Raw genomic sequence first — 12,074 nt, 5'->3', positions numbered from 1 at the left:
AAAGCAACCATGCTAAAAATCATCTTCTCACCAACCGCGCCCCCAATTCAAAAAACCGGATAATTCTCCACCGTCACCCCAAGCCCCTCCGTACAAACCTACACCGCCCCCGGGAACATGTACGGTATTCTTATCGAAGCCGTGAAGCTCTCTGAGATCAAACCCCCAAACGAACTTCCCGTCCGCGGCGAGGATAACCACGCCCCGGGCCACAAAGTTCAGTGCCTTCAAGCCTGGTAAATATGCGAGCTTCCATGCTTTTTCATTCGAGTCGCCCGCATCTACCTTCCGGCCTTCGGGCGCAACGATATTCAACACCGGTAACGATGGTTCTTGGCCTTTGATAACAGGAACTTCCAGCGGCGGCGGTATGACCGTGCTGACGCATGGCGTCTGCTGCGGTCTATCAAGGTATTTCACTTGTTCTCCATCCTCCGACCCTTCGGCCTTATTTTGTCCGCTTCCGGGCACCAAATGGCGCCACTCGCGGTTCATACGCCACAGCCAGATTTCCCCATTCGCATAGCCGATCAGCACACCCATGTAAGCATCGTTTTGCCCGACATCATAGTGCATTAGGGGAGCGACCGAGATATGGGTCATTTCGCCCCTTCCGCTCTTCCTTGGAGGAACGGACAGCCAGTGGTGCATGTAGGCTGTTATTTCATCTTTGCCTTTCTTTGATCGTGATAGCTCCGGCGATGTTCCGCAGACGTATACCATCCCAGAGCTCTTCGATACGGCCAGAACTCCGACGTTGCTGCCCTGTCCGTCGAATGGGACCGAGAGCACGTAGCATAACTCTTCTCTGTCCAGCACTTTGACTCTCATAGTCTTCGGTCCCGACGATTGCATGGCCGCCTTGACTTCCAATATTGCCGGGTTTCCTCTCGCCTGCCCTGGTCCGGTAGGAAGTCCTGCGCTTGGATGCTTATGAAAGCGGTGTAAAAAGCCCTGCCAAAATTCTCTAATCTTGTTCCCCGGCTGGCCGGTCGGATTCGGATACCTCGGATTCGTCAAAGCGTAGCCGTTTCCAGCCTTGCATTGCGCATTCCCACAGGTCTGGTTTGGTCCGTGGTTGTGCGCTATAGCCGCCGTCTTGACCGTTTTGTCTTTGATGTTCAATTGGTAGATCCTGTGCGGCGCCAGTCCTTCGAATGTGTACGTTTCAACGATGCCGTTTTCGAATGTAATCGATAGTTCCCTGACGCTCGATGGTGATTCTACTTCTTCCATATCAACTTTAACTATCCTAAGGTTGAGCGCCGTTTTGACATCGAATATCATGTATAAGGGACCTGGCTCGGGGATACATGGACAGCAGGAGTGTCGGTGAGGTCGGAATTCGAGGGTCAGGTGAGTTTTGGAGAAGAGCCGACAGATGTAGAGTTTACGGTTAGCACGGCGACCAACGACCATGGCGGCAAAGGAGCCGGTCTGACGGGAGAAGCCGACACATTCGAAGGAGTCGGTGGGCGAATAACCGCTGCTATTCGGATTGGGTGTTGCGGTATTGGTATTACCGTTATTACCGTTGTTGGAAGCGTTGGTAGTTGGATTCGAGACATCCAGGAGAGCGCGAGCGTCAAGGCGAGTTTTCAGGCAAGGGACACGGTGACGGCTGCCCGGCCATTCCGTGACCAGGGTGGTGAAGTATCTTCGAAGATGGAGGACGGAGAATGTTTGTATTTGTTGGGTGGACCACTGGTTCGAGCGAGAGGTTGCGCCCGAAGGGGAATGCAGGGCATCGATGTTTCGCTGAAGTAAGGCGCGACAACTGGAGGCCTGGAACCAGTCACGACAGATGAGTCTGGCGGAATCGAAGTCGTGAGGTGAGAGATAGAAGAGGATCTCCTGGATGATTTCGGTTGGTAGGTATGGGATGATGACCACGGTTTCCTTCCGAGCCGCCGGACGGGAAGAAGATAATATCAACGGCGAGGGTTTCGAATTTGTATTCGAGAAGGAGAGCCCTCGCAGGAGAGACTCCATAGCGGCGGTCGGTTTGCCCTTGGAATCGTCATTCAAAGGCGGGACTTGGGCCATCCCGCCGACGGAGGTCGCCATGTCGTCTGAACGAACGGTGTTTTTCCGAGGTGAAGTTTTGTATAGGTAGTGAGGTTGGGCTAAGAAGGAAGGGGCTCGGTGAGAGGGAGAAAGAAGGGGATTCAGGCTGTAGAAGAGGACGAGGATGAGATGTTAAAGCCAGTCGACACAACACGCGCAAGACAAGGACAGGACAGGGCGGTGTACATGTAAGCACCATGCAGGGCGAGGCCGGGAAGGCTTCGGGTTCCCTGAACAGTAAAAAGATAACTGGAAAATGCGGGTTCGAAGGAAACGGAAGGTGGATTGTTCTATAACGATTAGCGTCCGGAATGGCGGATTCTGAAGGAGATTAACTGCGCCCGTCTTCATGCGCCTTTTTATCGCCTTGCATATCTTCAGATCTAGATCCTGTCCGTCTGTAGACATACGTATGCCTATGCGGAGCCGGTGGGTGTGTGTAAAAGATATCATGTTCGGGCTATTAATTATAGTACAGATGTTATATACATGTATGACAATAGTGGATGCAGTTGCAAGGGTCAATATTAGTTGGGTATCATAAAGTCCACAAACTATAGCCTCCTCTTTCTCTCCTTCTTGTTCTTGATTGCTTCATGCCAACCAATCATCAAAGTCGTCGTCGTCGTCGTCTTCGTCACCGCTTTCGTCTGTCTTGATATCTGCTGCATTTGTCGCGCAAGATCCTTCTTTTCCTTCTTGCTTTTTCTTCTTTTTCTTTTTCTTCTTGTTTCCTCTCGGCATCTGCTTCTGTTTGCCCTTTTGGACGATTCCATACTTCTCTGCCGCCAGCTTTTCGAATTCCTTCTTGTCCTTTTTATACAGCATCATAGTGACCCTGGCATCTTCCACACTGCTGTGTGCGGCGCCTTGAATATCCAGTCCTAGAATCTCCTTTGCCAGTCTTTTCAACCCAGGATTCTTCTGCTTGGCGATCTTTCGGAATGGCTGGTGCCGGGCGGTATCTCTGATGTCCCGTTTCGGATGTGAGAGAAATAGGGCATCGAGATCGTTATGAATAGCGTGACCGATGAGAATCTTGCCGTTAATGATTTCGTGTACTTTCTTCTGGGCTTCTTCCAGCGTGATTGCTATGAAATTATTCGTTAGATGAAACCCCTCAAAAATAGATATTATTGGGGCTGTAGCCCACCTTTCGCCATGTCTTTTGCACTAACACCGCTCACCCACGTCCGCCAGTCGGTCACTCGTTCCTTCGGCTTTACAAACGTGTCCAGAACGCAATGACCATTGTAGTTGACAAGCGAAACCCTGGCAAGTGCGGATAATTCATGATCCGGGGGCCCCACTCCAACCATTTCGCAATCAATAGCGATATATCGTCCTGCTTCTGTAGATTTTGCAGAGTTTGCCGATGTCGCAGCCGGTGTAGACGAGAAGGCCTCGGCTACAGCATCAGGATCCAGATCATTGTCCTTCGCCCATGCTATCGCAGATTTCCTGGATGTCAAGGTCGGAGCCGTAACCGTAGCCGTAGTCGTAATTGATGTAGTGGAGGAAACCGGACTATCGGAAGTCGTCGATTTTTGAGCTTTCGCAACGGTAGTGGTCCTAAGAACTAACTTGCCGCCGTTTTTGCCGTTTTTGCCGTTATTTGGAGGTTGTGAGGTCATTGGCTTCCTAGTTGAGGTAGAAGAAGAAGAAGAAGTCGTATCGGAGGTCTTCGGGCGCTTAGCCGATAGTGATGAAGATGTCGACTTCTTTGGCTTCCCAGACTCTTCGTCGGCCGGGCTCTTACGCTTCAGCGACTTTTGAAGAGCCTTCCAATTGCTGGAAAGTGATGGTGGAGGATTGGACATCGAGGCTGTCGCACGGTCGGAACACTTATATGAGTCCGTGTAAAAGCCGATATAATATGCGACGAACGACGTCCCTGCCTGCCTCTTAACAAGGCATCGCGATGCTCTTCAAGATGTCGGTGTCGGCCGGGCAGGTTTGATGTCAAAGGAAGGTTTCAGTGGAGATTTTTGGCGAAGAAGCTGGTGCCATGCATGCAAGCGACCCAATGCGACCTAGTTGGTGCCCCACAGGCTCCCGTTTTAACCAGCACGGCTTAACATCAAAAACGGAAGCTCCAACACTAACATTGGCCAGGTGGAAATGAAGTCCAATAGGTATTAGTTATCGCTCGAGCGCCGCGATGCACAGATGGTTGAAAAAACGGCCGATGTTGGTTGTGTCATGTTAGTTGCCATATAACCCGACATTGCATACAGGCCAGCTGTTCTGTTACAATAACGCCTTCGGTCCCCTCGGCCTCCCCCTTCTGGGCCTCTCGACATTGCATCGTCATCACATCTACAAACTTCACCGCCGGTCTGAACTTGAGCTCGGTATACCTAACTACCATTGGGGCTGCCTGCCGAAAGGTATCCGTGTGGACAGTACAGTATTCATGCCTTCCTGCCAGGCCTCAGCGTAGCATTCCCCGTCGCCTGACTTCGTCGCGATGACCACCCGAACCCCTCTTTCCTACCGAGACAAAGATGACTTCGGTCGTCCCAAAACTCTCTCCCTCCAGTCCGACAATTGGCGGTCAGCTATCAGATTCCGTCGGAAAAGACGTCCCATCTTTGTTCTCCTTGCAATCTGCGCAATCTTATATCTTTTCTTCCACTCGAAATGGTGGAACGACGGTCTCTTACTCGCTGATGGCACCGTACCGGACCACGCGGCCACCTCACCGAAGGATACCAAGTTCTCATCTGCCCCTCCGTCGCGTAATACTGTGAAGATAGACCCTTCGATGAAGTCAACGGATCCGAATGCCTCAAAGTTCATTTATAACGGACCGATTCGCTTTCTCGGATTGTACGAGACGCTGGCTAAGGTCCAGTCGTTCAACTCCAGGCTCCGAAACAGGCATGTGGTTTTTGTCGCTGCGAACATGAATACAGCCTCTATACTCGCCGGTGTGGCTTGTGAAATGTCCACTGCTAAGAAAAATGTGGTCCATCTAGCCCTGGTTGGAAGAAATGAACTTTCGATCGAATTCTTCAGAAAGGCGAACGGGATGAATGGTGATGGATGTGGTGTGATAATACATGATGCAAGGCCAGACTATGCAAGTGTATCCACGGACGAACGTATGGGACGCTCTCTCAAGTCGGCGTTGAAATATATTCAGGAATATATCACCCCGACGGTTTTCATATCCGATACGGACCGAGAGGACCTGTGGTTTCAAAAATCGATCGTCCAAAAGGCAAAGGAGCTCAGCATCACACATATCAGGCTACCTCACGACGTCAGCACGATACCTTGGTTCCAAAAGTTGGATGCGGTGTCTCTAGGAGCTTGGGACAAGCCATCGATCGATATTGTCATCCATGCCGATTCCCATAGCGGTCAACTAATCCGTCTGTTGAAATCACTAAAAAATGCCGATTACTTCACTGCTTCTCCCCCTCGACTGTATATCGATCTCAACCCCGACACGGACCCTACGATACGCGAGTTCATAGACAGCTTCGCCTGGCCGTCAAAAGATAGGATATTCGTTCGACACCGTATAACCCCGCGGTCTACATCACTCGACGACGACCCAACCGAATTCGTCGAATCTTTCTACCCAAACGGCAAAGAATCTGCAGTTTTATTCCTTTCCGCGAACATCGAACTTTCTCCTTTCTATTATCACTTCCTTTTTTACTCTATATTAGAATATAAACATTCAAACGCCCAGTTCGCCCTCGATTCAAGCTTAATCTACGGAATTTCCCTTGACGCACCACTCTCCCACATCGATGGTGAACCATTCGACCCATCCACCGTCGTACCCTCCTCTTCTTCTTCCGAGAGTGAAGACCGCTATTTAACCCCATACCTCTACGCCGCCCCAACCACCCATGCAACTCTCTTCTTCGGCAGCCACTGGCGTCTTCTACACCTCTACATCGCCAAACGTCTAGATAAAGCATACACCGAAGGAGTAGATTATTCCATCCCAGCCACAGTTCCAAGTTCCTTCCCACAGTGGACCAAACACTTCATCGAACTTCTCACAGCGGGAGGATACTTTATGTTATACCCCAACTTCGACCCCTCCGATTCCCTTGCAGTCTATCACACCGAAGCAGAGTCTGCAGTAACAGCCACTGCAAAGGAAAGGGGTATCATGAGGGTTAATAATATTTTAAATTACCTACCCGGCGGGGCGTTACCGATTTGGACCGGTTTACCGATCATCGGGATGGATGGGGTTAAGACCGATCTCGATAAGGTGTTAGATATGGCGACGGAGTATAAGAAGAAGATTTTGAAGAAATGTGGAGGGTTGAAGAAGGATGATGGTGTTGAAGATTCAGTTGATGATTTGTTTTGTGATGGAGATGAGGAGATTAAAGAGAAACAGAGGTTGGAGAGGTTGGATGCGGGAAAGGTGGAAAGGGAAGCGGAGAAAGAGAGGGCTGATGAAGAGGAGGCGAAGAAGTTGGAAGAAGGGAAGAAGAAGGTATTAGAGTCGGAGAGGGTTATCAGAGAGAAAGAGAGAAAAAGGCTGGCTAAAATAAAGAAAGAACAGGAGAAACTGAAACCGGAAGCGGAAGGGGATAATGTTGGACGAGAGGAGGAGCCGCGCCAAGCTGTCAAGCCGGAGAAGGATTCCACGGGGGCAGCAGACGGGAGACCAAAAATTATCCCTCACAAGATCGTATCGCTAGACGATCTTGATAATGTCCCCGTTGAGGTGAATGGTGAGCAAATCAATGCGAACGGAAACTAAGTTGAGGATTTGAAATGGGGTATTTTTGAGGAGGTATGTCCGGTTTACGAGACCTAGATGAAAGGGTATCCAGAGAAGGAGGAAACATTCTTGCAAGTTGGCGTTCATAGGCGTTCATTTTTCTTTCGGTCCTTTTCCAAGTTCTGCTTGTAGAGTGCTAGTATACTCTTGCAACTCCGGTTCGATCACGTTTTTGTTCACGTGTTCGCTATAGCATATTATACCACGGGATGAATTCAAAAACTCGATTCTACGTTTCTCTTGATTCTGAAGGATTAATGCTCTGAACCTGCCCTGTGGGCTTATAGTCGAGTTTACAGGCGGCCAGACGTGATATCGTACGGAGCTGCAAGAAATAAACCCTAGACATTCGAATTAGAAATTTACCCATCTCGTAGTGTGACACCAAGCTAATCACGCAAAGGAACACCACAGCAACACAATCTGGAGATGTTGGATTTTTGAAGTTTTGGTGATATAAAAGATTTTGGTTCGAATCGGAATTCATGAATTTTTCGATTGCAAAGCCTCCGGCACCATGGGATTCCAAGTTTTATGGGTGCTTTCGGACGATAATATTCCCCATCCAGAACCAGTCTAGTCCACCCCGGAACGTCGAGAACCCTTGTCACCAAAAAAAAATCTTCACACCATCAAAAATATTGATCGAATCGAAATTACCGGACCTGGCTAAATTATCAAAACAAAAGAAAAAGGAAGGCGAGAAAGAATCCCGAACCTCTAAGGCGACGGAAACGCTTATGCGCTAGCTGGGAATCGAACCCAGGGCCCATCGATGGCAACGATGGATTTTACCACTAAACCACTAGCGCCTTCGAAGGTTGAGACCTTTCTCGGTTGACGGAGGAGCGGGATGAGAGATGGGGTATATGAACGCCTTATCAAATACGGAGCCTTTGTTTAAGTTGTGATGTCCCATTTGGATTTATCTTTATGCGCAGGTATAAACTGGCTTGCTACCGGCAGATCGAATCAAGAAAATATATTTCTTAATCGATCAAGGGCGAATGGTTTTAGAGTCGTAGCAAAAGAATGTAAACAGAGAACATGAGTACTTGTACATCCGTACATTTTAGGACCTACAGCACGATGGTTACTAAATTGTGATATCAACATCGGGGTTTACAAATACTGGATTCGAGAGTACTTGTCCTCAAACGTTGACACCTGGGCGGTCGATAGACATAACATCTTAAAAACCAAGTACTTGTTCGATATTAGTCCAGCAAGTCGTATGCGAATTGAAACCATTTTTATTGAGAAATAGCCAACCCCCCGTGTATATCGTCCGAAGAAGCAATCTTCGAAGGTATTATGCGTGACATCCTCAATGAAAACTACCTCCGATTCCAACCTCTAACGACATCGACTCATCCCATTGTGTTGCTGCAACCTGCAACCGAAGCTTTACGTAAATAGGCAAAAAAAAAAATAGAATTCAAAAAAGAAGTGATGTGGCCTTGTTCAAAAGTTTACCAAAAGTTTAGGAGCGACCGTGGATTGAACACGGGACCTTGAGATATTAGCCTGAAGCTGACTGCAATCTCCTGCTGCACAGATTGTTAGGATTTTGTTTTATAGGTAATTGGGTTGGAAGTTGAAGCTTACCTCTACCGCTGAGCTACCACTCCGACCACTGAGCTATACAGCCCGAATGTTTGTCTCAGTTGGAAAATGTGGGTTATCAGGATATTTTGGAAATGTGGTATTTTTGCCGTACCCCACACCGGGTTTGCAGGCGGGACTTCCACATGGGAGAAAACTATTTTCGAGAAATCGATGACTCGACGAAAAGCGTTCCCCAAGGTCGTCTTGTTAAGCAATAGTGCTCAAGTGTCGCTATACAAAATATCTATTATTTGTAGCCAACTAAAATTGGGGGGATTGAATTTTCATATCGAGGTGAGCGGTACCATGGTATTCGGTTTTCAACGCCGAAATAGCTAACGGGAGAACAGTGCCAGCTAAAACTAACAATGATCGTTTCAAAAAGAACGGTTTGGATATAGAAACCCGGAGTTGGGAGCAGGATCAGTTCTCGATGCTTTTTTTTTTTTTTTTTTTTCTGCCAAAAGAAGGCCTTCGAGTCTGCGAATACAGCTGGTTCAAGAATGCCATAAGAAATAGCACAGCACCAATAAAGCAAAATGGGCCCAAAATGCGCAATGAAAAGTTCACCAAACATAAAAAGGAAAGTCATGAAAAAAAACTCCAGAGAGATATCATCCCTTATCAAAAATAAAACAGCGCCTTGAATCCTCCCTCCTCTCCCCCCCGAAATCCTATGAAAAAACTCCAGCCCAATGTGGTTCCGTAAAATACACATCCCATTGATCATATATGCCAATGATCGTATGATCAAGATTTGCTCCTCTCCCACACAAGGGAAGGAAGCAAAGAGTAGAAAGTTTGATGATAAACTTCGTGTAATCGTAATGTTGAAAAGAGGAGATTGAAAGCGTAGTTTCCTCTCCGGTCGTTTCGTACTGGTTTCCGAAAAATGAAATGAAATGAAAGAAAATAAACAAAAGTAAAACAAAAAACCCTGTTTTGTCGTTGATGGCTATGCAACCCGTTGATTGATGAAAGTTTAGCTTACGACGTAGGGAGCGGAGGGTGTGGGAGATATCGTGAGCAGTGAAAGAGAATAGTAAAAGAGGAGAAGGTGATGGCCTTTTGATTCACTGGCCGTTTTACAAAGAAAAAAAAAAGCTGAAGGTTAGAGAAAGAAACGGTATGGACAACCCTACAATTATACTGATCCCAGTAACGACCTCAGTTCAAACCAACCTGCACCTCGACGAAGCCATTAGGACGTCAAGAGCGGTTGGTATCAAAAAGAGTGACATAAAAAGGGTGACAATACGATAGTTGGGTATTGCGGCATACGAATCCTTCAAAAACCTACAAAGACTCTTCTCAAACCTAACTCTCCTCTCCGTACCAGACCCATCACGGAAGCCACACAAAAAGAGGATATAAACGAGTGATCCATCTTTTCCCACACACCCTCCTAACGTCCACAACATGCACTTAAGCCTCTTTACCAGTCGGAACGGAGGTACATACCACGGGGTTTCTTGGTTCCCTAACCATAATCTCCAACGGGATAGGATCGGTTCCTTTGTTGACTCGATCGAGGTAAACGGTGCGCTTATAGTCGAAGCCGAAGCGCTCGTAGATTTTGCGGTTACTGCGGTGAGAGCTTTCGAGATAACAAGGCGCGTTCGTTTCATCGGCCTGGTAATATCGTTAATATAATACTACCCAACGATGGCGAGATTGAATATGGGAGAGGAGCAGAACTTACAATCCTGGTGACATATTCAACCAGTTTTCTCGAATATCCAAGCCCCCTTGCCGCGGGGAGTGTACCTAGAAAAGTCAAGTACCATGAACTTGCATCTCTATCACCCAAAATATCCACCCTAAATAAGTCCTCGTAAACCCGGACCACGAAGGGTCACGCATAAGTGAATTAGGATTTTCAAATGTCAAGAATTGGGGAAATAACACAGCTCACAGAGGGAAAAGGGAAGGAAAAAAGTTCCGTCCGTTTGACGGTATGCATTAGATACCGGTCCAACATGAAACGCTAAGCGTTGGACAGAGGAATGGGGAAAGGTGCCAGAGCAGATTCAGTGGCAATCTGTCCAGTGGTAGATACTTGGTAACAGCAGCAAGTCCCAGATGGTCCGTGAAATATCTTCTTCGGCCTTCTTTGGTAAGCTGATAGTATAATCTCCACATACCGCTCCGGAAGATCGACCAAACGTCGTCGTAGTCTTTTCCTGGTGGCATCCTGTTTGTGCGAGCGGGCCTTGCATTAGTGTCATTCGTAGGGCATGGGGCATACTAGTCTCGTTAGGGAATTTCGCATACCATAGGGCGACGCCCTCGTGGTTCTCGCCAATACTTAAGACAAGCCCATGCATGCAGTGAGCCGCAACAACATACTCGCACACCTTGACATGTAGCTTCCATAGATCCGTTTCAGATCGATGAGCTGCATCACCGGTTCTGAGCCAGTAGAAAGACACCTCGTCATCCCTGAACGCTTCGGCGAGCGATCTGGCGATGGCTTTGCACTCCTTCCAGCCGCAGACTCGAACCTCGTGGTTCTTGGCGGTTTCCTTCCGACTCAAGTCGGAAGAAACACTCGAGTGAGAACTCGAGGGAGATGGAAGCGAGACTTCCTTCACGAGGATCATAGGTTTCGAAGGCGGGATGACCACCTGGAGAGGTGGTGGGTTCGTGGCAGTGGAGAGTGGCTTGACATCGGTGCGAAGAGAGGCAGCACCAGGGGCCAAATTTGTCACTTTGAGAGCTTGGTTCTCGGTCACCAAAGTACAATTTGAATTCGAAGTTGGATTCGGTTTCGAATTCGTAATTGTGGACAAGAAACCAGCGTCCGGAGACGCTGGAACACAATTAGAATTTTGTTTGGAATTACTCATAAGAATACTTGAAGCCATGATTGCGGTATTTCTCAATGAATAGGTATAGATTGGAATTGATTTCTCGCGATTGTTTATGAAGTTTGGAATTGGTTGATGAAACGTAGCAGTAAGATATCTCTAAAGTAAACTTTATATCCCGTCTGTATGGCAAGGCCGGACAGATAAAGAAGATAAGAGTTGGTATTTATGATATTTGCTGTTTGAAAGTTAAGATTGCCGGTATATTCGGCCTGAATATGTAAGATAGAGAAGCGAAAAGATAAAAACTGGTAATCGGTTAGCGTGGTTTGGTGCCTCGTGGCGATGGTTGAAGTCGTGGTTGCAGGTTGGACGAAGATTTGCGTTGTCTGTGGTAAGTGGTGTGGAAAGAGGAATCCGAGGTGGTCGAGGGGAGGTATGTGGGAGGCCCATTTATAACCCGAACCAGGCAAGACAAATGTGACCGCGAGGAGCGCCCCTTACGGGTACATCCAACATGCCGCTTCAAGCCAGTTGGCCGGCGCTGTAAAAGCCAATCGCTTGGTCCCCTCTTGGTTGGGATGCATCTTGATGCACATCGACATAGACTGATAGTGACCAAACCCCAGAGATCCCAATCCTGTTCCCTCGGGTATTCCTATCGCTGGCATCCCACGTTAGACAAGGGACTTTCAAGATACGGTAGTGTCTGATCACAGAGCTCCCGTTCCAATGAAAGCTTGCTCTTCCACTCTCCCTCGAGATGCTCCGTAGGTCGTTGCAGTTCAGAACTGGCCTCTCTTCGGAGACACCAACGGATAAGC

General features: G+C 48.0%; 4 protein-coding genes across 5 annotated transcripts; 1 reads left to right on the top strand and 3 right to left on the bottom strand.

The window, feature by feature from the left end:
• Positions 1–27: 27 nt before the first annotated feature.
• On the bottom strand, positions 28–2,067 carry DFL_005933 (uncharacterized protein; the record flags this gene model as incomplete). Of its 2 annotated transcripts, none has more annotated exons than XM_067635265.1 (1): positions 28–2,067. In XM_067635265.1, one exon carries the CDS (start codon positions 2,065–2,067, stop codon positions 28–30), a length of 2,040 nt encoding a protein of 679 aa, XP_067489712.1. The 2 variants fall into 2 exon arrangements, with proteins under 2 accessions (XP_067489712.1, XP_067489713.1); XM_067635266.1 differs by having other exon boundaries at positions 28–855.
• A 594-nt stretch (positions 2,068–2,661) lies between these two features.
• On the bottom strand, positions 2,662–3,887 carry DFL_005932 (uncharacterized protein; the record flags this gene model as incomplete). The annotated part of the gene is made up of 2 exons (XM_067635264.1): positions 2,662–3,158; positions 3,221–3,887. 2 exons carry the CDS (start codon positions 3,885–3,887, stop codon positions 2,662–2,664), a joined length of 1,164 nt encoding a protein of 387 aa, XP_067489711.1.
• Positions 3,888–4,537: 650 nt separating this feature from the next.
• On the top strand, positions 4,538–6,811 carry DFL_005931 (uncharacterized protein; the record flags this gene model as incomplete). Its single annotated transcript, XM_067635263.1, has 1 exon — positions 4,538–6,811. The coding sequence occupies one exon, from the start codon at positions 4,538–4,540 to the stop codon at positions 6,809–6,811; it is 2,274 nt and encodes a 757-aa protein (XP_067489710.1).
• A 3,054-nt stretch (positions 6,812–9,865) lies between these two features.
• Positions 9,866–11,307, bottom strand: DFL_005930 (uncharacterized protein; the record flags this gene model as incomplete). Its single annotated transcript, XM_067635262.1, has 4 exons — positions 9,866–10,072; positions 10,143–10,260; positions 10,500–10,634; positions 10,715–11,307. 4 exons carry the CDS (start codon positions 11,305–11,307, stop codon positions 9,866–9,868), a joined length of 1,053 nt encoding a protein of 350 aa, XP_067489709.1.
• Positions 11,308–12,074: the final 767 nt, after the last annotated feature.

Source organism: Arthrobotrys flagrans, assembly GCF_004000055.1.
Source record: "Arthrobotrys flagrans strain CBS H-5679 chromosome Unknown unitig_9, whole genome shotgun sequence".
NCBI classification, from domain to species: domain Eukaryota; kingdom Fungi; phylum Ascomycota; class Orbiliomycetes; order Orbiliales; family Orbiliaceae; genus Arthrobotrys; species Arthrobotrys flagrans.
Note: the sequence above shows the minus strand (reverse complement) of the source record. Positions and strands in the feature narration are given on the sequence as shown.